Source organism: Heterodontus francisci, chromosome 4 (genome assembly GCF_036365525.1).
Source record: "Heterodontus francisci isolate sHetFra1 chromosome 4, sHetFra1.hap1, whole genome shotgun sequence".
NCBI classification, from domain to species: Eukaryota; Metazoa; Chordata; class Chondrichthyes; order Heterodontiformes; family Heterodontidae; genus Heterodontus; species Heterodontus francisci.
In genome coordinates, this window is record NC_090374.1 from 146,334,687 (window position 1) to 146,361,303 (window position 26,617).

Consider the following 26,617-nt stretch of genomic DNA (forward strand, 5'->3'; position numbering starts at 1 on the left):
ATGGAGCTCTGGAAAAGATGGGAACGAATTTGGGAGGTGACAACACATTCAAGGACTTTGTAGAGGAAAGGGAGTTTGGAGATGAGACGGTAGTTTGCAAGGGGCGCAGGCTCACCTCTCTATTAAATATCCAGACTGTTTAGTATTCAAAATGCAATTTCTCCTCCTCCTCTGATTCACTATGTCACCGTCCATTTTATCTTCACAGATTATTCATCTCCAGTGGCCAATTTACACTTCAGTCACTCCAATGGCACTGCAGCAATTCAATGAGGAGCCAGTTCAAATCTCCATCCCACCACTCCTCTTGTATCACACATTGATACTGTCACATGCTGTTCCAATCTAATCTATTCCCTCCTTTCTTAAAGTAATGAAACTGCAGGATGTATAGGTAGAGCGAGCAGTAAGAATATTAAACAGTGGCGCAATGGTTAGCACCGCAGCCTCACAGCTCCAGCAACCCGGGTTCGATTCTGGGTACTGCCTATGTGGAGTTTGCAAGTTCTTCCTGTGACTGCATGGGTTTTCGCTGGGTGCTCCGGTTTCCTCTCACAGCCAAAGACTTGCAGGTTGATAGGTAACTTGGCCATTATAAATTGCCCCTAGTATAGGTAGGTGGTAGGGGAATTGAGGGGAGGTGGGGATGTGAGAGGGTAATGGGATTAATGTAGGATTAGTATAAATGGGTGGTTAATGGTCGGCACAGACTCGGTGGGCCGAAGGGCCTGTTTCAGTGCTGTATCTCTAAATACAAATAAATAAATACACAAAGCCAAACAAAGTAATGTTGTTGCATTGGACACCACTCTAGACATCTTCTTTAGGCAGTGGAGTAGGGTAAATTTTCTTCTTGCAGACAAAACCATATAAAAGTTGCACGAATGATTGCAGATGGATGCAAGACATTACCTGAATTGATCCTAATTACGCTTCATAGGATAAGTTTGTTCCATAATGACACAGGGCACCACATGACCTTAGAGTCATAGGTTTATACAGCACAGAAACAGGCCCTTCGGCCCATCATGACCGTGCCGGCCATCAAGCACCTATCTATTGTAATCCCATTTTCCAGCACTTGGCCCATAGCCTTGAATGCTACCAGCCTCCCCCAGTAGCAAATTATTTTGGGGGATGGAGGGGGGGGTGGGCTGGTGATCTGATTTTTTTTTCTCTCTTTTCTTCACATCTCATTATATTCCAACCATTGACTTGCTTTAAATCTGCTGCCAATCCCATTTCCAGGTGACAGGGAAATGTGCCAGAGTAGCCGAAGGTGACCTATCTTGTAACATTTCTGTATTTTCCTATGGGCAAAGTGGCTGCTCTGATGGCAAACTCAAGTTGGTTGTCCTTTCATTTCTTTTACCTCAGTGCTATTAGCATTATGAGGTCAGGTGATGAATCCATTCCAAGACCCATCTCTTGTAGGATGAGGAGGAGAGACCCTATTAAATAAACAATCAACTGACAAAAAGATCATTTCCTTAGAGGCAGGTGGGGAAATATATTTGCCAAGTCACAATAGGCTGTTCTTAATCTTCTTGTGGCATTGGCAGAAAGCGGATGAACCAGTTCACATTCTCTGCCAGTAACAGTGCATGACTTTGGGAAAACCTGAGAGAATGCAGAAAAGGACATTTTCAAACAGAGGCACAACTAGGGGGAAACCATCCAAATTTTTTTAAAGATGGTGACAATCAGAAATCTATTTAAATATAATTCTTATTCTATTTGAATCCTCATGCATAAACTTTCTGATTGAGTGTTAAAATATTTAAATAAATCATTAATGATCAACCAGAAATGCTTCATATTATAAAAATCCTTTATTAATTATTTTAGATAAGAAATGTATAACTTTTAGTCAGTAACACTGAATTCTAAAAAAATGGCAAAGTACATTTACAAATACAAGCTCCTTATGTAGAGCTTTAGTTTTTTAACTATATAAATGCAGTTTTCCATATTAATCCATCATTACTTTCTTGAAAAATAAAAAGATCTGAAATAACCCATTAAGAACGAGAGCAGCATCTATGCATTCACAATGAAGGACAGTACATTACAACTTATCATTTTTTGCACAGTCATTATTAGAAAGTACATTAATCCTGTTCTGTACCTTGCTGTGAATTGCGTTGTAATATTAAATGGGACAGTGCTGCACTGGTGCAGAGAAGAGGAGCAGTAATTCAATACCGTTTGCACCAGTAACATTATTGCTTCTTAGTTTTAATGTAAAACAGGGGAGGTGGAACAGGGTTTTTGGAGCTTGAATGCAATCCTTACATTTTATGGTGTAAAGTAAGCTGTTAGCTGCCATTCCCTATTCTCACACATGTCATTGTGGGAAGCTGGCTGAGGAGCAGGAAATCTGAATCCAAGCCTGAAGGAATGCTGGTGGAGGAGAACCATTCCAGGTCACTCTCCTGTAACTCTCAGGAGCCAGTAACACAGCGACATTGGGGTATGTTGTGGATCATGGTAATATCTAGCATGGGAAGAGACAATAAAATATCTTAGGGAAAAAATGAAGCCTGAAAACTGCATTAGAAAAGTTGCAAATTCAGAGCTTGCAACACCATCCTGTCAGGTATTCTAGCAATTTTAAGTAACTAAACATTAAAAAAAAATATTTTGAAAAATACTCTAAAAGTTATTAAGTTAACCAGGATCTCATTGATTACCAAGCATTCCATTCCAACCATCCTTTATATGGATGTACAAAAATATGTGGGCGCATTTCAGTCCAAATGGATCATAGCATATGGATTAAAAGTTATGATTAATGTCTCATTAATGTTTATTTATATTCAAAATTAGATAAGTAGCTACTAAAATAACTTCTAATTCATAACTAAATCACTATTTGCATAATATACTTTATAAATACCAATTTCTTAAAAGAAAAATATACTAGATCATAAACCATAGCTAGTTATTTAAAATACCTGAAGGAGAATTCACATTTTAAGTACAAGAATTTTATTCATCAAAGCAGCTTAATAACCTACTATTGGAGGACATGGTTCTAACTGGCATTACTGTGCAGAGCTAACAGTGGTGAGAAAGCAACTATCGAAAGTTGCAACACCTAATAGGGAGAAACTGTTCCCATTGGTGGAAGTTAGAGAACTAGAGGGCACAGATTTAAGGTAATTGACAAAAGAAGCAATGGCGACATGAGGAAACTTTTTCACACAGCGAGTGCTTAGGGTCTGGAATGCACTGCCTGAGAGTGTGGTGGAGGCAGGTTCAATTGAGACATTCAAGAGGGAATTGGATAATTCTGTGTTGATCACTATATGATCAGTAAGTTATGGAATAGGCCCACGAGTGACACAGATTAGTCCTGGTTAGTCCTGTAGCTGTATCTCTACAAAAATTATGCATTTGTGTGTCCATCAAGTGAAAAGATTTTTGTTCACGACTCTAACCCCTCATCCCTGGCAACAGCCGAGTAAAACTGTGCTAAATCTTTTACATTTTCATACTCTTCGCATAATGGGGTGATCTGAACGATAATTCGTCTGAATCTAACTAAGGTCGAATACAAGTTTAGTTTTCCATTCTATGCCTCTGGATACAGAACCAAAGATTCCATCCATATAGACACCTAGCATGGGGCCTGGGGGTTTCATATATAATTTAAATCCATGTTACCATTAATTTGCATGTATTCCAAATTTCTGATACTAACTGATACTTGGGGCTTGACTTTCAATCCTGGGTCAGGAACCCAATGCTGGGATAATTCCAGTCCTGATCCCACACCTCCACTGCATCACTCACACGACGCTATTTTAAAATGCCAAAGTCCTGATTGGGCAGGAAGCAAGCTCGGTGCCCAATTAGTAACACCAAGTGCCTCCAGGAGGCAAGAACCGCCTTCCTAGCACCAAAGGCAAAGGCAAGCAGCAGCCATGATGGGGCCTGCCGCTGCCTTGCAGAGGAGAGCAAACAGCTTCTCAGAGGGACGACACCAAATTGTGGTGCCGACCTCACTGGCCCATTAACAACCTCCTAAAGGAGCTTAATGGGCCCTTAATTGGAGGTGAGCAGCTTCCCTGTTCCCTTGCCCCTGCCCTGTCATTGAAAATCGTGGACTGTTCTGAAAGCGTCGGGTTCCGGAGACAGTCTCTGAAACCGTAATTTTCAATCAGCTCCAGTTCCCAACACTGCAACCCTTTGAAAATCCGACCCCTGGTGTTCTGATTTAGGATTTATTCACTTCTGATGCAACAGCACTAAGATGATCCTTTTCCAAACCTTCACAAAGTACAAACAGGTCAAACCAGTGAATAAGAAAATAGGATTGAGATGCTTGGGCTTCACAGGCTGGATTGGCAAGGATCGGAAGTCAAAAACAGCCCCTAGTTTATGGGACTATTCCCAAAAATCAGTTTCATAATGTAAGAGATTTTAAAAATGGGAGATGGGAGGAGAAAGAGTGTTATCTATGATTCAGTTGGTAGCACTCTCGCCTCTGAGTAAGAAGGTTATGGGTTGTGTGTATGTGCACTTGAGCACAAAAATATAGACCGATATTCCAGTGCCATACTGAAGGAGTACTGCACTGTTGGAGGTGCTGTATTTCAGATGAGACATTAAACAAGGCCTTGCCTGCTCTCTAAGGTCGATGTAAAAGTTCCCATGGTATTATCTCAAAGAAAAGGATGTGAATTAGTCCCGGTGTCCTGGCCAATATTTATCCCTCAATTAACATCACCAAAACAGTTTATCTGTCATTATCATATTGCTGTTTGTGGGAGCTTGCTGTGCACAGACTGGCCACCATGATTCCTACATTACAACAGTGCCTACACTTCAAAGGTACTTCATTGGTTGTAAAACACTTTGGGACATCCTGTTATCGTGAAAGGTGCTAGATAAATGCAAGTCTTTCTTTAAAAGAAATGGTTTGCACATATCACCAGAGACTGGAATGGCAACAAGTCTGCATCTGACTGTATATAAGTGTAAATGAACATCAAATTGCAGATGACAGTGTGACATTGCATTTGAAAATAGTCCCTTCAGTTCCAGATGTAAGATTAAAAAATTCTATGTGGTCAATATGAATCTACCTTCCCTATTTGCCATTTATAATGTATAGATTTGTTCCAACTGGAAAACTAATGATTGTTGTTATGACAGTGCTTCGATATTTTTTGTTAGTTTTTTTTTGAGGACTCATGTATTTTTGAATTATGGACATTGTTTTATTTGGGAAAACCGAAAAGGATTCTATGGATGTTTCTTCACTGGGGTCATTGAAAAGAGGTCATTGGAAGGTCTTTTGGACTTGGTTTGTAAACAACCCTTATTGGAAGTCACCTGTCTTCAGAAAAATACCCAACAGGGGGTTTTTGACTTGGAGAAGATCTTTACAGAGAAGTGACAGGTCAAGATTTATAGGAGTCAGGAGGCTTGACTCTTGAGATATTGTTTTTGGTTTCATTTTGGACAGTGTGTTAGAGTTTTAAAAAGCAGTCAAGATAGCAGTCACCCCAGCTCAGCCTTTTCCATCTCTTTAGAAAGCCTGCTAGTTTTTCCATCTCTTTGAGAAGCTCTTTGAAGCGAATGTAAGAAATAGAGAAATTGATGCTGCATTCCTCCTGAAAGGCCTGCCTGAAACTCCTGATGCCGTATTTCACCCGGTAAACCTGCCAAACTGACCTTCAACATTGCCTGAAGAGAACTGTTCTAGAAAGATACCAGTGACAGCTGTCTATGCGTATTTGGGATGCCAAACCAAAAATTGGACAATTGACATCTTTCCATATCTTTTCTTTTTTTTCTTCAAGAATTAGCAAGTATTTGGCCAAAGTATTCTTTTTTTTTGTAACAGAGCTCTAAAGAAAAAAAAAATCTATTTTTCAGTTAACCGGTGTGCGTCAGTGTGTGTGTGTGTCTGTGTGTTTGTTTATGTTTGTGTGAGGGCTAAGGTAAAAAGGGAACTTTCATATTTCAATCTGTGTGTTAATGCTTAGCTTCATTACTGGTTATGTCTTGTTTTATAATAAACTGATAATGTTGTTGTTTATTAAAGAAACCTGGTTGGTGTATGTTATTCTGGGATAAGGGGTAGAGTATATGATTGACCACATCGGTAACTGGGTAACCATTTAAATATATGTTTTGAACCGTGGAGAAGTGCAACTATAAAAGACAGTGCACTCCTCCCACCTTGGTCGTAACATTGTTGATACTTTGTAGCCTTTAATGGTCAGGCAAAAGCTGAAACTTAAAGACTGCGTAGTAGGTTGCCCAAGTGGATTTAAACTTTAAAGTAAAAGTTAAACTAAGGTGGGTGTAAACCTGGATGAGATGGTTGAGCTACCAAACGCAAAAATTGTGTTTTTTGTGAAATGACTGTATTATCCTGCATGTTGTGGTACAAAAAAGCTCATCACAATGATACCAAGTAAAGAGTATAACAGCAACAAACAAACTCAGTCAGTGAGCTTGACAGTACAAGCCATGAAATCAATCTGTTATCTCATTCAGATTTTGTTTTACCAGTGTAAAATAGAAAGGGCAATGCTGGGAGAAATTTTAATTTTATTCACTTGGTGACAAAAGTTAAAATTTCCTCCATTTTTATATACTTTTAAATCAGCTTTGGTTCGATATATCAGAGCCCTGATCTTTGAGGAGCTTTTTCTTCAGATAATAGTTAATTAAAAAAAAGATACTGCAGCTTTGTATTCTGAAGCTGAACAAAAGAGAATTACATCTCAAGATGAGCTTCTTCAGTAGCTTACATGCCATTTGTACATTCTATTATTTTACCCAGCATTATAATAATTGTGCATTTCAAATACTAACTAGTTAAAAATATTAATTCTTTCGAAATAATAAAGGTCTTAACTTCATGTTATAAATAGGTTGCTGAGCACCCAGTTTGTAATGACAGAAAAGTAGAAATAATATCATTGCTGTTACCTGACATTTAGGCCAGGATTTTGTGAGGCTCCTTGAGGCGGGGTCAGAGGTGGGGGGGGGTGCATGCAGTATCAGGACAGGTGGCGGGGGAGGGGGGGCCGCTCCCCATCACCCAGTGCTTGTCCTGGGGGCAGGAAAGGCCGACGACGGCCTTCCCGCCCAGAGGCATAAGTGGCCTATTAATGGCCAATTAACAGTCTCTTCCCACCACCATTGGGATCTTACCAGAGCGTAGGGAGGATACCTTGTAAAGCGAGGCACCCTCCCTGTGGGTTTGGTGGAGGGGTCCATCCTTCATGGCCAATTTGTGCCCACACAGGATCCCCACTGAGAACAACGACCCCCCCGCAGGATATCCCTTCCCATGGACTGCATGACTCCCACCCCCCCCTCCAAACACCACCTCCCCTTGCCGGGTCCTTCTGGATTGGTCCCGTCTCAACTACCTCTGTTCTGGGGTTCCAATGCTTGGTCTGGGTCTGAGGCCTCTACAGTACCAGCAGTGGTCACCGCTCCCTGTGGCGCTACCAATACTGCTGAGCTGCTGTCCCTCTGATTGGCCAGAAGCTCTTGGAGGCTGGATCCCTGTCCCTTTAAAGACTTTAAAGGGAAGGGGATCCCACCTCCTGAAACTTTGATTTAAAAAGATCGGAGGCCTTTTCGGCCCAGCACCAGGTGCCCCGCCTCCAGCACAAAATCCAGCCCATAAAGTGAATCTGCTTAAATAAACCGCATGTCATGGCACAAATCAGGTGGGTGGATTACCTGCAAGTACTGACAGCCTCACAAGGACCCCTTGTCGTAATACTTACCAAAGGACATAATACAACGCAATTTGAAAACTGTAAATAATGCTCTTTAGTATTGAAATTTATATTTCTACCATTATTTGTCTACAGTAGTTTTTCATCACATTAATTAAACATTTATAAAATCAACACCTCTTGAAATGCATCCATTTCACACTGTCTTTCTCCTAGTTGCCAGACCCCCTCCACTCCCTCAATGCATCTCAAACTCTGTATTTCAGGTACAGTTTCCACTTCCTCTTGTCATTGTTGATCCATTTTGACTCAGCTTTAGCAAAAATGAACTTACACCTGTACAGCTTCTTTCCCATATTGGCAAGAGTATTGAAAGATTCATTAAGTACTAGGGAGGTTCTACTTGCATCAATACCAGGAAAATGATGGAATCTGAACTCGTGAATAGGTGTCACTTAATAGTTAGCATGAATTAAAGACAACCAGGTCCTAGTTTGGTTAGCAACTCAACTGCCAATGTCCAGGCAGCAATACTCAGGGGCCGGTCAGAGGTCAAACTTTTGTCTTCTAGCTCAGGGAATTGTTACACATTCTGCTGACAGCTGGTAAGGAAACGTAAGCTTCATGTTGAACAGTTGTAGGGAAATTGGTGGTCAGAAAGAATGGATTTAGACTAATGGGGTTTGTGTAATGTGCTTTACGTTCTATAATCACAAAATAGATTAAAGTTCATTACAAATATTATTCATAAATTATTTGTGATGTAAATCTGCCTGTTATCACACTAAGGCGTTCCGGGTGCAGAAACAGAGACACCTGGGGGCATATGTACACAAATCGTTGAAGGTGGCACAGCAGGTTGAGAAAGTGTGTACAGAATCCTGGGTTTTATAATTAGAGGCAGAAAATTATAATGAACCTTAATAAAACACTGGTTTGGCCTCAACTGGAATATTGTGTCCAATTCTAGGCACTGCACTTTAGCAAAGATGAGATGGCTTTAGAGAGGGTACAGAAAAAAATGTAGAATGGTTCCAGGGATGACGATCTTCAGTTATATGGATAGATTGGAGAAGCTGGGGCTGTTCTGTTTAGAGGAAAAGGTTGAGAGAAGATTCAACCAAAGTGTTCAAAATCATGTGAGGTTCTGTTAGAGTAGGTAGAAAGAAACTGTTCCCATTGGGGGAGGGGTCAAGAACCAGAGGACATTGCTTTAAGGTGATTGGCAAAAGAACCAATGGCGACATGAGGAAAAACGTTTTTCTGCAGTGAGTGGTTAGGATCTGGAATGCACTGATTGAGAGTGTGGTGGATGCAGGTTCAATCGTGGCTTTCAAAAGGGAATTGGATAATCTCATGAAGAAAGAAAATTTGCTTGTTATAGGGAGAGGACAGGGGAGTGGGAGTGGCTAAATTGCTCTTGCAGAGAGTCGACATGGACACGACAGCCCAAATGGCCTTCTTCTGTGCTGTAACCAATCGAGGATTTGATGATTCTATATCCTCAAGATGTCCCAAAGCACTTTACAAATGATGAATTACTTTGAAATGCAGTCACTGTATTTCAACAGCCATCTATGCACAGCAAGGTTTTACAAACAGGAATGAGATAAATCACCACATAATCTTTTTATTTTAATTGTACAAGAGAAAAGTACTGTGAATGCTGGAAATCTGTAACAAAAACAGGAAATGCTGGAAATACTCAGCAGGTCAGGCAAAATCTGCGGAGAGAGAAACAGAATTAACATTTCAGGTCATTGACCCTTTACCAGAGTTCTAAGTATTTCCAGCATTTTCTGTGTTTTAATTGTGCTAGTTGAGAGATAAATATTGACCAGAACATCAGGAGAACTCCCCTGCTCTTCGAATAGTGCCACCTCAGTTTAATGTCACCTCCAAAATGCCAGCCTAAATAATTTGCTGAAATCTCTGCAGTAGGACTTGAATGATCTTTTGACTTGGAGTGCTACTACTGAACCAAGGCTGATACTTCGCAGTTATGACGTTGCAGATTCCTTGAGAACTGAATTGAACATTCTGGATTATGAGACAAATACCCGCTGCCAGTAACTGTGTGAGCAAAAGAGGGAATGAGAGCAATATAATTCTGCCCTTGGAGGCAGGCATGGTGGGGCGGGCAAACAAAATGGCAGGGGGTGCTGTTCCCAACATTGCCTGGGTCCCCTGCCATTTTGTCTGGGCAGGGTAATTGAGGCCTTTAAGTGGCCAATTAATGACTACTTGAGGGCTTCTTCCCACATCCACCTCAATTTTGTTGAAGGTGGAGGGGCCCGCCACTGCGGGGAAATGCCAACAGTTAAAGCCTGGCAGCCTCCTAGTGGAGGGTCCCTCCTTTGGGGGACAATCCAGGACCCTCGGGGGACAACCCCAGCAGAGATTGCCACTCCTTGGGAAGAACCCCCCCCCCCCCACCCTCACCAACCAACCCTCCCCCCCACCCACCCCGTCACCGGAGCCTGCCTGAATGGCCCCAGAAACCCTAACCCCACTCATCTGTCCCGTGGTCTTCTCTCTCCTCAGTAATACAGGGCGTCCTTCAGTACCGGCAGTGCCACTGCTCTGGTGGCGCTGCTGGTACTGTAGAGCGGCCAGCCTTCTGATTGGCCGGCAGCGTTAGAGGCGGTAGCTCATCCCTTAAAGGGACAGTGTCCCCGACGGTGCCTGCCCACCATCAGAATAGAATGCAGCCCAAGGAAATGAAATGAGAGAAAGAAGGAAGAAGGGAAGAAATAAGAGGGTTAAAGGAGAAAGGAAAGAGATAGAGGGAATGAGAAACTGGAAGGAAAAGAAAATGAGAGAAAACTGGAGGGAGAAATGAGGGACAGGGTATGAGGGAAAGGAGGAAAGAAGAAATAAGAGAGATAAGAAGCAAAGAAATGAGAGCAAAGAGGAGAGGAAAGAATGAGAGAAACAATGAAAAGGAATGAGAAAGAGGCAGGGACAGAAGAAATGTAAGAGGAATAACAGGGTACAATCCAAATTGCAAAATAGTTGTCATTCCAGTGAGAATATCAAGTGTGTTATATTTATAACAAATAGCTCTTTTTTGTTGTACAATTTTTTTTCTCCATCTCTTGAGCCATAGCCTAAAGCAATTGTCTGCAATCCTTCTTTGCTATTTTAGCAGAGCTGTGCAAAGTGGGTATATGGAGTTAGGTCACAGATCAGCCATGATTTCATTGAATGGCGGAACAGGCTCGAGGGGATAAATGGCCTACTCCTGTTCCTTTGTTCCTACAGCTTATTTTAAAATAGGTTAACATCTCTGCTAACATATCCAAGAAAATAATTTCAGACAAATGGATTAAGTATTCTTTCATTAACATCCTACAACAGCATTTCTGAGTGTCCTTGTGTCGACTTTCAACGCTATTGGTTTGTTGTCAAAGTTTAGAAGGTCAAAGCCCTCCTCTCAGAAAACTGATTGTGTGGCATTGCATATTTGGGGAAAATGATTTTTCTTAAAAACATTCTTATTAATTAATATAGATACACATAAAGTGACACACACCAAGAATTAATAACATGCTGTCAAAGCTTTTTGTCTTGTACTCATCAGGACAATCCGCAAAAATAACCAATGTAAGGGAAAGCAACGACTTATACTGCATGAGAGTGCTGATTGGTTGGCAAGTGAACTTGGATTGGTATGGGCATTGCCAAGGAGAATGCACCAGTTTATGGTGACTTGGCAGTTAACTGCCAAGCTTTGTTTGAAATTTAAACCAGGCAGCATGACTCTGATTGGTCAAGGCATTGCCCTGAGGAATGAACCAGCGAATGGCTGTCACTTATTTTGTTCAGCTGAAACAGGTGCAGTGTTTGTACATATTCTTTCAGTCTGCAAAGAACAGGGCCCTGTGTATTAATATATGTAGCTTCCAGTACGTGCAAATGGCCAGGATGGAAGATTGGAGGCATCGTAGGGAAGGTCGAGGAAAGATCGGTTGGGTCGGAGGATGTCCAGTCACAGGGGTTTGCTCAGGCATGCATGCTGGATTCAGCAGGAAAGTGAAAAGGCACTCACCTCCTGGATCAGGTAGTCTGTGCCTGGGTTTAGTTGTTAGGTTCCCTGAGACTTGGGAAAAACAGCTGTCCAGAATTAAATTTCAAATCTTGAATAACAATGAGGCACACAGCCTCATCATAATATCCAAAGGGCCAACTCTTCAGAGCAGGTTGGTCACTCACCCACCGTCCCATCTCCGTTAAAGCAGCAAGTGGATAGGTTGAAGGTAGGTGTGGGTGGGCATTCAGGTTTTATTACTTCTGCCTCCCACCTAACCCAAACCCACAAGTTTTTTCAGGTTATAATTCCCCCCACCGCACCCCCCCCCCCCCAGGATAGCTGACATTTAGCTGAAGGAAGTTCCGTTGTTCCATCCTTAAATATCAGGTAACTAATTGCAAAGGCTGGCAACAGCCTTGGATTTATTGGAGGAAGCAGACTGCTGGAGCTGAGTAGCAACAGTGTACTTGTGGACCCTGACCGCATCGGTTCAGGTGTAACACTCTCGCCTCTGAGTCAGAAAATTGTGGATTCAAGTCCCAATCCAGAGACTTAAGCACTTCATCTCGGCTGATACATCGGTGCAATATGGAGGGAGGACTGCATTGTCAGAGGTGCCATGTTTTGGATGAAATGTTAAATCAAAGCCTCATCTGCCCTCTAACGTCAACATAAAAAATCCCGTAGCACTATTCGAAGAAGAGCAGGGGAATTTTCCCTTGTGTTCTAGCCAACATTTATCCCTCAACAAACATCTGAAACAGATTATCTGGTCACTACCTCATTAATGTTTGTGGAACTTGGTTGTGTGAAAATTGACTGCTGTGTTTCCTACATTACAACAGGAGGAAAAATGAGGAGAAATGTTTTTATGCAGTGGGATGTTATGATCTGGAATGCACTGCCTGAAAGGGCGGTGGAAGCAAATTCAATAGTAACTTTCAACAGAGAATTGCATAAGTACTTGAAAGCAGCAGATTTTCAGGGCTGTGGGGAAAGATCAGGGGAGTGGGACTAATTTTCAGCTGTTTCAATGACCTGGCACGGGCATGATAGGCCGAATGGCCTCCTCCTGTACTGTATCACCCTATGATTTGACACCATTGCCTACACTTCAATAGTACTTGATCAACTTTAAAGCACTTTGAGATATTCTGAGGTTATTAAAGGTGCTTTATAAATGCAAGTCCTTTCTTTTCCAGCTTACGTTGCTAAGGGTAGCACCAGAGATGCGCACATTACAGAACCAAATTCAGTGGTGGTTCTCTCCTTGCCATGGTCAAAACACCTGTCAGTATGCACAATCAAACCTCAGACACAAATAATGGCAACTTGAACAAGCTATGGAGGGCACTGAACCATTGTTGTTCTGTACCCATCATCATCAACAACAACAACAACTTACATTTATGATAGCGCCTTGATGAAGTAAAATGCCACCTTCAGGAGAGGAGCATACAGAAAATGGACAAGATAAAAAACTATGGAAGAAAAATTTGTTTGTGTAGCACCACTACGCAGACAATGCTGCCAGCCGCAACCTTTGCAGCCCATGTTGGATTCTTCCTGCCCGACCCCCGGGGAATTAACGTAAGTCTGCATAGCCCGTGCAAACAAACTTTTCCCTCTCAGTTTCCCAACCCCAAGTACAGGTCTACTCTGAACATCGGAGTGTTAGGCAGCTGGGTCACTAAATTGATCACAAATAAAAATGGTGAATATGTGGGGCCTTACATAACAAAGCATTTTGTAAGTCATTTGGCAAGAGCTTCAAATAAGATTGCTAGGAGGTGACATCAAATGGTGAAAGAACTTGAGACTACTCTCCTGAATTAGTTATTAACATTGCAGAATTTGATATAGGTGTTCAAATTGAACTGGCATAATCACAAAAGTATTTCAAATTTGTAACTTCAAAGTTCTGGTTCTAAGTATTAAAATATTGTCCTGAGGAGTAGAATGTAACTTCAGACTTGCAATAATGGCATTAGTCTTTGGCTGGGGATTTCCTCCCCTTTACAATGCGTCAATGTGGTTTCCACCACATTCCAAATGAAGTTATGGCAGCAAAGCAGAAGGAACTCTGAGAAAATGCCCGACCTTTGACTTTAAATATCTTGCAGAATATCATATCGGATAACCATATTAACTAACTGACATTGAAACTGGAGGCCTTTATAAAATTAATAGTAAATAAATCCTTGATAGAAATCTCAGTAAGTCCCATTGCGTGATCAAATAATAAAATAGAATAATTTTCCTCCTGAAGCAGACTTTAAAAGTCTTAAGGTTTCATCGAAAGATGATTTCCTGATGCAAAGTGTGGCAACACATTGGTTTATATGTCTTCAAGCATGTGCATTAAATCATATTCCAAGCCTGGCCTCGGCTAAAAATAACCCTATTGAGAGCTGAATTTCCCTTTCAGCTTTCAAAACATGCACAGGTTTTTCTTCAGAATACTTTTCAGAAGTTAAACTTTGAGTGCTGTGCTAAGAAATCTATTGAACTCCCAAATATTTCATAGTATTTTCTGAAACAGCTTTTTTTTTAAAAAAAGCCTATAATCCTGCTATAATTTACATTTGGATACAAAAGCAACTTTCACCCTCACCTAAAAGGTTCATTTCGACCTATTTAAAGTATAGTCTCTTGAGGGAGAGTTAGTGTTATAAGCAGGAAGACATATTTGTTCAAAGGTGCAAAATACATAACCCAGAAATCTGGAAGGCACCCCAGCCTCATGGAATAAAGTTTTCCCAAGCCTGTACTCAAAATAATGTGCACTCAAATCTGTCACTTTTAAGTAACTTTTAGCTGAGACTTATTTTCTGCAAATAGGAGAGAAACATATGGCACACCAATGAAGGCCCACTTCTCACTAGGCCAGAACTTGATGACTGGGCCCTGTTCAGGGACTTCCGAGACAGCATCAAAGTAAGCAAAGCAGACACAACCGAGATAAGCAGCCAGACAGATCAAGATATGCCTAGAACAAAAACAGAAGGGAAAAATAATGAGAATACATTCAGGATTTTTCAAAAGACTGTTCTTACAGCCACTGGACAACATTTTTCATGAGTCAGTCCATATGTTACACAATCCAACAGTCCGTCATAGTAACCCATTCTCTATTGATTCATGAAGCTTTTTCACAAGGTTGTCAGTATTATTGTCAATTTGACTAAAGATAAAGAGTACAATACTAATTTATGCTACAGATTTTCATTTCCTTTACATTTACAGATAATGCTTCACGTGACTATTAAATTAACAATAACACAGTTTGCAGGGCATTGCAAAGCTATCATGCAGTTTAGGGTTGAGATAACATTGACAGAACACTTGAATTTCTTTCCTGCAGTTTACAACATTATTTCAATCTTCAGATGAGTCACTGCCTTTGACACAAAGGCATGTTATTCGTTATGGCACATGCAACGTATCATCACTTACTGTTATTTACAGATACTTTTTTTTTGTTTACAGAGTTGTGTTGTGGTTAACAATAATGAGCAGCTAGTTTCCTGATTTGAATTACTTGGTTTGAACAGTAATAATACCATAAATTACTGCCATGTATATTACAGATATTGAATATAGTATATATTGGATATTGAATTTTTAGGTGTTTCAATTCAGACTTTTCTTTCCAACATTTTTTATGTATCAATCTCGGTTCTAAAAGTATCAATTCTCCCAACATCCATAGCCTTTTAGGGAATTAAAACTTTTAGAACATAGATTGATACATAAAAAATGTTGAAAAGAAAGTCTGAAGTGAAACACCTACAAATTCAATATCCAATATATGTTATATCCAATATCTGTAATATGCATGGCAGTAATTTATGGTATTATTACTGTTCAAACCAAGTAATTCAAATCAGGAAACTAGCTGCTCATTATACACACATTGTAAGGAAAAAATGGTTCCTGATTTCACTCCCAAATGGCAGAATGCAAATTTTATGTTTATGCCCTGTTGTTTTGGATTCCCCCAGGAAATAGTTTCTGTTTATCTTCCCTATTGAAAGCCGGTATCACTTTAAAAACTTTGATTATATCATTATAACTTCCTAAACTTAAGGAAATATAAGTCAAGTTTATGCAACCTGCTCTTATAGTTTGATCCTTTAAACCCTGTTATCATTCTGGTGAATCTGTGCTGCGGCCTTTCAAGGCCAATATGTCGTTCCTGAGTTTCTGTGCCCAAAACTGAACGCAGAACTCAAAATGGGGTGTGACCAAGATTCTGTACAACTGAAGCATGGCTTCCTCTTTTGTGGACTCCAACCACCTGAGTTAAACACCAATACTCCATTAGCCTTTGTGTTTCCTTTTAGGGATTGTGCACTCGCTATTAGTGTGCCTCTCCACAGCTCTGTCACCACTAAAAGATATTCTGATTTGTCTTTCTCAGATCCAAACCTCACACTTTCCCACAATGAACACCATTCACAATAGTTCTGTCCACCCAATTATATCCCTTTGTAACTATTTGCTCCCATTCACATAGTTTACCAAGCCTCGTAACTTAGTGCCATCTGCAATGTGGATATACAGGGGCTCTCTAGACCTAAGGCAACCAGAGAACGACTGCCACAGTCATCGAAGCAATGCAGCAGAAAGGTGAGCAGCCTGCCTCCACATCAGCTCCTCACGCTGGGAGAGCACAACTTAGGAGACCCACAAGCACCTGCGTAAATCCACCGAGCTGCACATGGGTATCACTGGGTGCCACTTTATTGTATAACGTCCTTTCATTGCATTAAAGTGTGAAATAAAATGTTATGTGTCCCACAACTAAGTCATTCCTATTCTCATTTCAGCACTATTGGGTCCTTATTAGCTGGAGCGCTCTTAAGAGGAATGTGAAGGAATGATCCGAGCCATGTTAGGTCAAAGGGTTATTAATGACTTGACCTGATGGCATGACAGGTCCAATGAGATCATAAGGGAATCCAGGGAAAGGCCAACAGGATTATACAAGGGAGATGATTTACTTTATCACATGGATGTCTACGGGAAGCTCACGAGAAACGTGTCTGTATTAATGACTTGCAAGCCTCCCTGGTGTGTATGCCAATGCACCTTGCCTGCTGTTCCCCGATTGCATTGCCATTGTCCCCCTGGCCTGCAGCCCCTTCCAAGTCTTCCACGGAGGTAGAGGAGGTATCATGCTCCAAGAGGTCCTCACTCTCCAAATGCTCTCCCCTCTGTTAAGTCAGGTTGTGCTGAGCACAGCACACCATAACAATGCGCGAGACCCCTGCTGGGGCATATTGAAGTGCTTCATCAGATCTATCCAGGCATCTGAATCTCATTTTCAGAAGTCCTATGGCCTGCTTGATGGTCACCCTTGTTGTCGGGTGGCAGCTGTTGAAAGACTCCTTGGCATCTGTGCTGGGGTTCCGCACAGGCTTAAGGAGCCATGTTTTTAGTGGGTAACCTTTGTCACCCACTAGCATCCTTGAAGGCCTGAAAAGATCGAGCACCTAGGCCTGCCTTAGTGTATAGGCAGTGTGACAGTTTCCCAGGAACCTTGCACAGACCTGAAGGAAGTGTTTGTGATGGTCACACACTAGTTGCACATTGAGGGAGTGAAGCCCTTCCTGTTGATGAAGGCTGGTGCCTGGTCTGCAGGAGCCTTGATGACCCCACGTGTGCTGTTGAATACACTCTGAAGCTGGGGAATCTTGCGATGGCCCGAAAAGCTACAGGCCTCTCTGCCTGACTGGCTGGATCAGTGCTAAACCGCACGTATTGGCTGGCAAAATTGAACTCCGCTTTCTTGTTTCTGCAAACAATATTTTTGAATACTTTATAGTTTTTAATGATTTCAACACATAATGATTTAATTTCCAGTACAAGAATATAAATTTTTTTTGACAGGTTCGAAAGGGCAACATAGGCTTTGAATTACTGTTGCCAACAATAATCCATTAATGCTTAACTTGTTCATTTGGCATTTCTCCATCCACTATTTTAACTAAGGGCGTTGACTTAATCATTTTAACCTCATCCTGTAAAGTTGTATTGAACTCTATACAACTATCGTTATTTTCATATTTAAAATATTTATAATCCCTCCAGGAGAAATGATACTTGGATTGAAAGATAGAATTATTGTATGTCGCAAAATACCAGAAAGCTCACCAAGGGCCGGATTTTACTAGCACACAGCAACTCGCGGCAGTGCGCTTTGAAGTTGGTGGTCCGCCTGCATGCAGCGGCTACCACTGAGCCCCCGTTCAAACTATCGCTCATTTAAATGGAAGGCGTGGAGTGATTGCCCCCAATGACATAAAAGAGGCGGCCACTCTGTACCCGCGCAGGTGCCATTTTTAAAGGGCTGCAAGCCCTTCATTAGCATTTGCATTTTTAAAAGGAACAAAAGTTCAAAATTAAAGTTTGTAGTAATTTTCACTCCCCTCACCCACATCCCCATGGAAGAATCAATTTATTCAATGCCCATTCCCCCCCACCAAAACGTTTATGTAGATTCCAAACTTCTCCCTGACCTTTTTTAACTTTAAACTTTAACCCCTTCCCACCATCCCCCCCACCACCAATCAAAAGACTGTTCCTCGCTCCTCTCCCCCTCCTGCCCTGAGAATTACACTCCCCCTCCCCACCAGCATCTCACCTCGGTTCCCCAAATGGGGATCCGAAGGCATGGGACTTCCAGTCACCAGCCGGAATATCAGTGTGGGACGGCTGCCCGGTCTAGGTGGGTTTATTTACATTTATTTGAATACATTTTCCAATGCAATGAAGGCCCCATGAGGGGGCCGCACCGAGGCCTCGCTGCCACAGGTAAAATGCAACAGGGCCTTCTTGGCGTCAGGCGTCGAGGCAGGCCTCTCCTGGCAGAATGTGCCGGGCACCCACTATAACCCCCGACGTTAGAGGGCTGATATAATCCAGCCCTATCTGTTTCTCTTTCCAAATAGATGTAACAGACTAATCACCAATGATGTAGATCCTTTGTGAACTTGGAATCCTGCTATTCCAGCACTATTTGCAAGTATAAAATAGTTGGTTGCATCTCATTTCCTAGCATATTGTAGTGGAAACCCTGCAATCAACTGCTTCCATCTCACATTTTAAATCTTCAAGGTATAAGTGTTTATCAAATACGAACATACGAACATATAAATTAGGAGCAGGAGTAGGCCACTTTGCCCCTCCAGCCTGCTCTGCCATTCAATATGTTCATGACTAACTGATTACCCCACATTTCCACCTACCCCCAATAACCTTTCACCCCCTTGCTTATCAAGAATCTATCTACCTCTGCCTTAAAATATTCAAAGACTCTGCTTCCACCGCCTTTTGAGGAAGAGAATTCCAAAGACTTACGACCCTCTGAGAGAAAAAATTTCTCCTCACCTCTGTCTTAAATGAGCGACCCCTTATTTTTAAACAGTGACCCCTAGTTCAAGATTCTCCCACAAGGGGAAACATCCTTTCCACATCCACCCTGTCAAGTCCCCTCAGGATCTAATATGTTTCAATCAAGTCGCCTTTTATTCTTCTAACTTCCAGCAGATACAAGCCTAGCCTGTCCAATCTTTCCTCGTAAGACCATTCCAGGTATTAGTCTAGGAAACCTTCTCTACTGCCTCCAACGCATTTACATCCTTCCTTTAATAAGGAGACCAGTACTTTACACAGTACTCCAGATGTGGTCTCACCAATTTCCTGTATAGCTGAAGCATAACCTCCCTACTTTTGTATTCAATTCCCCTCGCGATAAACAATAACATTCCATTAGCTTTCCTAATTATGTGCTGTACCTACATACTAACCTATTGTGATTCATGCACTAAGACACCCAGATCCCTCTGCAACTCAGAGTTCTGCAATCCCTCACCATTTAGATAATATGCTTCTTTTATATTAGTCGTGCCAAAGTGGGCAATTTCACACTTCCCCACATTATACTCCATTTGCCAGGTCTTTGCCCACTCACTTAACCTATCTATATCCCTTTGTAGCCCCCTTATGTCCAGTATTGCCACTATAACCCAATGGAAACTCTGTAAGATTTATTTATTTTCTATAGAGATCTGAGAACATGCCTTCCTCCAAAAACATTTTGATTTTTCATACTTCACATTGTGAACTTTCTGCTATTTTGGGACAAACAATAATCCTGTTCCATTCACAACACCTCAAATGATGAAGCAGTCCGTGCCTGCATGCAGAAAGACCTGGACAACATTCAGACTTGAGCTGATAGGTGACAAGTAATATTCATGCCATATAAGTGCCAGGCAATGACTATTTCCAACAAGAGAGAATTTACCCACCTCCCCTTGACATTCAATGGCATTACCATTGCTGAATTCCCCCACCATCAACATCCTGTGGATCACCATTGACCAGAAACTTAACTGACCAGCCACATAAATACTGTGGCTACAAGATCAGGTCAGAGGCTGGGAATTCTGCAGTGACTGACTCCCCAAAGCCTGTCCACCATCTCCAAGGCACAAGTCCATTTGTCTGGATGTGTGCCGCTCGAATAACACTCAAGAAGCTCGACACCGTCCAGGACAAAGCAGCCTGCTTGATTGGCACCCCATCCACAACCTTTAACATTCACTCCCTCTACCATCGGCACACTGCAGCAACTCACTAAGGCTCCTTCGACAGCATCTTCCAAACCTGCGACCTCTACTGCCTAGAAGAACAAGGGTAGCAAGCACATGGGAGCATGACCCCCACCTGCAAGCTCCCCTGCAAGTCACACACTATCCTGACTTGGAACTACATCGCCATTCCTTCACCGTCACTGAGTCAAAATCCTGGATCTCCCTCCCTAACAGTGGGTGTACCTACGTCCCATGGTCAGCAGCAGTTCAAGGTGTGGATGTGGACATAGAAGGCAAGGTCAACATTTATTGCCAAACCTGGCAGAATTATTATTACTTCAAATTATAATTTTGTTAGCGTGTAACTCACCAGATGCAATGTAGGTATGGAAAGTTGAATGCAGACCAAAGTTCACAAAAAAGGTTATCACTAATCCAGCAGAGTAGAGCTAGAGCCCACCAAAAACCTGCTAAGAGACCCAACTTGTACACACGAACATTTTCACACCTGAAAAAGCAAAAAACACACATGAAGGAATTGAAGTAAAGTTTGAGGTGAATGTACATACAGCAGAACCATAGGGCGGAATTTACAACCGATGGTCCTTGCCGAAACAAGAGGACCTGTAGTGGATCAGTAATCTACCCACCTCCAGGTTCCCCAGCTGATCAGGGATGGCAGGCGGGAAGACGCATTGATTCTGTCAAAGGAAGGATTTCCAATTAAAGGGACCACAGCATAAGATAGAATAGGTCAACTTGACTTGGATTTTTGAGACTGCAGCAATCACAGCAATGGAGAGAAGCCCTAAGAAGGCTGCTCCCAGGGTCTGTCACTCTTACCTGGAGGTCCTGCTGCAGGACTTGAGGGAGTGCCAAGGACGAGAGGAAAAGTACAACCTCTCCAACTAAGCAGACGTGGATGGAAGCGACCAAGGAAGTCAACAGCAGATGTATGGTCCTTCCAACCTGGAGACAGTGCACCAAGTGCACCAAGGACCTCAGGAGTGCAGTTAAGGTGAGTGGTGTAACAATTTTAGGTGCCAAGCCCCAAACTCAAATTTTCCCAGCATTCCTCTACACAGCACTGCTCAGAACAACTCACCTTGCAGCTCTACTCATTCCTCTCTCCTCAGGCACCTCACATCCCCATCTGAACAGCCAACACTCACACTCACCCTCATCTTGTTATCATCTCACACCCATGCCTCATAGTCACCCTCCACATATGTTGTCCTTTTCTGCTATCCAGACAAGTCATTACTCTCATAACTCTCTGCTTTCTCCCCTTGCTGTAGGAGATCACATAACCTCAGGGAGAAGCAGAGAACCAGGGAGGGGAAGGGTGTGAGGTGGTCTTCCAGTGACAGGCACCTTATCGGTCACTGGCTATGCGTGCCCACCTGGCCCACAGGGAAGGAAGTCTTCTTCCAGGAGGCTACACATGTCAGCAGCAACCTGCCATGAGAGTCTGAGCCTCCTGAGGCTCTGGTGCTCACACATGTCGAGAGAGCTGATGGGCGTCTCACCTCCTTGGAGCTGGATCTCTCTATCCATCCCCGCTACCCTCTGGAGCCGCATGTGGAGAAGGCAGCTGGTTCTAGTGCTGGTGTTGCTCCTGCTGCTTCTGGTTCTGTTGGTGTTGCTGCTCCTCTTGTTCCTCATTAGAGATCCAAGGTGGAGTTGCATAAGCTGCTCCCATGCCGTAGCAGGGAAGTGCAGCTGAAGGTGAGTGAAATGCAATGCAGATGAAGTAACTTCCAAGAAGTTGGCAATCACCTGTCAAGCACTGATAGTGTCTCTGAGAGGAGTACCGTGAGCAGAAGCCTCTCACCTGACCACAGCTGCAAAGCTTCAGTTTCACCGGTCATTGCCTTCCCAGCTTGTCAGTTTCACTGAAGAAGCTCTTCCTACTGTGCACTCACCTCAGTGACCCTGGCAAATTGCTGGCAACTCGGGAAATAGGTCTGCTGGCTGTTAAAGCCAGAATCCTTGGATAAACCAGAACTTAATAACATATTTGAATATTTAAATAACTTATCTGACAGATGCACTGGGATTCCGTGCTTGCCTTCAAACCTGCCGGCATGAAAGCCAGAAGAGGGCGAGATGATTTTGGAATCCCAACCTGATATCATTTTTTAGGAATTTAACACCCTGCACGCACCCAAACCCACCTCCCTTTGCCTGGGAAAATTCCATCTATTGTTTCTCCTGGGGACAGGGGGTGGAATTGGAAGAATGATAATTCAACAAAAGGCTGTTCTGACATTTGTACTTTGATAGTGAGAAAGTAACAGTTGACACACTTACAAACAGATGCACATTTCTTCTAACATGCTCTCTCTCCCTTCTGTTAATTTCCTCTACACCAAGTAGTGACCCAGAACATGGTATGCTGAAAGCTTCAGCCAATGCTGATCTTGAACTAGCAACTAGATGGCGTGTGAAATGTTGACCAATTTTCACTTCATTTTGAGGAGCCATCACACTTCTCAGCACTTCCAGGAAGCTCAACTGAGTTCAACAAATGTGACACACACTCCCATCATTTCAAATGATATTCGGAAAATCACAAATTATATTTTTGTTCTTTACCCTTGAGGGTTAAAGTTTTGTTTTAATAAAGCTTATACTGAAAGAAATGAAAACATATCAGGGCTCTCAAAATAGTGGAATATTGCGAGTGACAGTTACATGAATAGTAACAATAATAGTTTGAAAATTCATTTAAATATGGGAGCGACATTAATGTTTCAGAGTGACATTCATCAAAATATGCCAGTTTTAAATTAATTTGGATGTCTGACACACCCAAAAAAGCTTGACAGGCAGGACCTCATGAATTCATGCAAGAAGTGGTCCTCTGTTGAAATTAGGACTCAACACCATCCAGTGTCCAAACCGCCAGTAAAACCTTAAACCAACAGAACCTGCTGCTTACTGGAACAGGGGCATGCTTTGTCAGTGGCTGTCAAAGTCACCACAGTCCTTAATTTCTTTGCCCCTGATTCCTTGTAGTCTTCTAGACGAAACATATCCTACATCTACCAGTCTGCAGTACACAACTGTATTAAGTAGACCACCAATGCCCAGGGCTAACTAGTACATCATCTTCCCCATTGATCTCAGGAGTCAACACAAGAGAGATTGGGAATTTTCTGCAGTGGCTCGCTTCCCTTGCAAATGTTTTCATTAGGACACAAGAACACCAGCCAGTGGCATTTGTGAATAGGAAGATTTACCATTCCATCCAGCTATCATCTAACTAATCTCCAATGACAAAAAAAAGCATACAGCTTTGTGCAAGGTACTCCAAATTTGCAGATGATACAAAACTGGGTGGGAGGGTGAGTTGTGAGGAGGATGCAGCGAGGCTTCAGGGTGATTTGGACAAGTTGAGTGAGTGGGCTAATGCATGGCAGATGCAGTATAATGTGGATAAATGTGAGGTTATCCACTTTGGTAGCAAAAACAGGAAGGCAGATTATTATCTGAACGGCTATAAACTGAGAGAGGGAAATATGCAACGAGACCTGGGTGTTCTCGCTGAAGGTAAGCATGCAGGTCCAACAGGCGGTAAAAAAGGCAAATGGTATGTTGGCCGTCAAAGCGAGAGGATTCGAGTACAGGAGCAGGGGATGTCTTGCTGCAATTACACAGGGCCTTGGTGAGGCCACACCTGGAATATTGTGTGCAGTTTTGGGCTCCTTATCTGAGGAAGGATGTTCTTGCTGTAGAGGGAGTGCAGCGAAGGTTTACCAGACTGATTCCTGGGATAGTGGGACTGAAGTATGAGGAGAGGTTAAGTCGGTTAGAATTAGAAGTTCAGAAGAGTGAGGGGGGATCTCATAGAAACCTATAAAACTCTAACAGGACTTGACAGAGTAGATGCAGGAAGGATGTTCCCGATGGTGGGGGAGTCCAGAACCAGGGGTCATAGTCCAAGGATATGGGGTAAACCTTTCAGGACTGAGATGAGGAGAAATTTTTTCACCCAGAGAGTGGTGAGCCTGTGGAATTCGCTACCACAGAAAGCAGTTGAGGCCAAAACACTGAATGTTTTCAAAAAGGAGTTAGATATAGCTCTTGGGTATAAAGGGATCAAAGGGTATTGGGCGAAAGCGGGACCAGGTTACTGAGTTGGATGATCAGCCATGATCATAATGAATGGCAGAGCAGGCTCGAAGGGCTGAATGGCCTACTCCTGCTCCTTTTTTTTCTATATTTACTCAGGTAGCTATCAAAATGCATTTATCCTTGACACTTAACCATCTGCCCAATATTTGACTGTTACAGCCAGGATGGCTGTTGAGAGACAAAGGCTACCCCTCCATACATAGTCCATGACATACCTCCACAACCCAACCATGCCTGAACACATATATATGATAAACAGTATGAGACCACCAGGATCATCACTGAGCAGACCATAGAACTACCAAAATCATAACTGAGCCAATGGTCACTACATCCAGACAGAAATATCCCACTAAATGTCAACCCTATATTTAAAAACCATATTTTATTCCCCACTTGCTGGAATGGGACTCAAACACATCTCAGAGGCAGGAGTGTTACCATTAAGCCAAAGGGTCAGTCCTATTGAGATAGAAAGTTCTTGTATATAGAAACACCATATGACATTGAATTATTCCATTTTTAAGAGAAGGGGAAAGAATTGACATGTTCCAGCCAATCAGATATACCTTTCTAAAAACATTTTTATTTCATTTGATATTTTTTCCCATTCCAACATTTATTGCCCATCCTTATCTGCCCTTGAGAAGTGGGTGATGGGCCACCTTCTTGACAACTGAGTGGTTTGCTAGGTCATTTCAGAGAGCAGTTAAGAGTCAACTACATTGCTGTGGGTCTGGAGTCACCTATTGTCCAGATGTGTAGGGACAGTAGATATCCTTCTTTATAGGACATTAGTGAAGCAGATAGTTTTTTTAAAAATGACAATCCAGTGGTTTCATTATCATCATTATTGACACTAGCTTTTTATTCCAGATTTATTTAATTAAGTGAATTTAAATTCCCCAACGACTGTGGTCTGATTTGAACTCATGTTCTGGGTTAGGTCAGGGCTCTGGATTACTATTCCAGTAACATAACCACTATGCTACCAATCCCAAACAGGCACTCTATTCTGCGTAATTTATATGAATATCAGATACCTACTACCTCCAAAGAAAAAATCTACAAAAATCTGTCACATAAAGGCAAGGACTAGTTTGGTGAACCAGTAGGAAGAAGAAAGCATTCTGGCTCCATGCTGGCCCATCGTAGCTTTCTGCAACCACCTAACAAAATGATTTGCCTGTTGTCTGCCTACTTACTTTGACTGATGAATGGTGACAGGCTGAATTTAGTGTGAGTCTAAAAAAAGTTCAAAAAATGTGGGAATGACATACTGTACTCTAAAGGGAAGGTAATGAATAGTAATTGCATATGTTGTGGCATATTTCCATTTTTGTTTCTTTTTAATAGCAGCTTTCTCTATTGGATGCCATACAGCTTCAAACGTGGCTTGAAACTCCATATACCCTGTAAATAACCCTTTTAGCTTGGTTAGCCTCATAGGCTGCCTAAAAAATTCTAAGCCAAACAGTTCCCATTCCTCTCTTTCCTACACAAATTATACTCCTGACTAGAACTGGAAGTTACAAAAACAGTTATTTTTATTACCAAATACCAGTTGCATCAGTTACAGTCCTATTAGCCAAGGCTTATCCATTGTCTTTTACACATTAAGGATTAATTTCTATGTCTAACATCCGATAACATACTAAGCTGATTCTATGCAGGACATCCTGAGACCTATTATTGTGGCTGAGGGAAGTGACCTTTCCATTCCTGCAGCTTCCTCTTGAGGTCATTCAATGCCAGCTAAACCTCCTACAAAACTGTACAAAAATTACAAAAATGACTGGTTGGGCATAAAGTTAGAGCATGTAGGTTCAAACTTAATAAATGTGATCCCTACTCCCTCTCCTATTCTCACAAGTATCTGAATTACATTCCCGTGAAGACTGCTGCCATGCACAATTGGGAAGCAGTGTATGAGATTAGAGATATTAGAAGGGATTACACATTTGCTTCTCGCTTTGAGAGAAAGCTACTTTAATTAAAGGCAGGGTTAACTACGTGTGATGAAGTGGCTGTATATATGTCCGAGCAAAGTACAAAGCTTTTGTAGAGCTACTGGTAAACAAGGCATCCCCATAGTTTTCAATAAAAAGCATTTAATCCTGGAG

The 26,617-nt window shown here is 42.1% G+C and overlaps 1 protein-coding gene across 3 annotated transcripts in view; it reads right to left on the bottom strand.

The window, feature by feature from the left end:
* Positions 1–1,885: 1,885 nt before the first annotated feature.
* Positions 1,886–26,617, bottom strand: part of acer2 (alkaline ceramidase 2) — a 123,109-nt gene continuing 98,377 nt past the window's right edge. For 2 of the 3 annotated variants that reach the window (XM_068030276.1, XM_068030274.1), the window contains 2 exons: positions 20,725–20,862; positions 12,096–14,740 (listed from right to left, as the gene is read on the bottom strand). In XM_068030276.1, the coding sequence (XP_067886377.1) occupies positions 14,554–14,740; positions 20,725–20,862 (325 nt within the window). In that variant the 3' untranslated portion in view covers positions 12,096–14,553. Of the gene's footprint in view, positions 2,498–12,095; positions 14,741–20,724; positions 20,863–26,617 lie in introns of those variants that run through there. The other variant, XM_068030275.1, reaches the window with a different exon arrangement.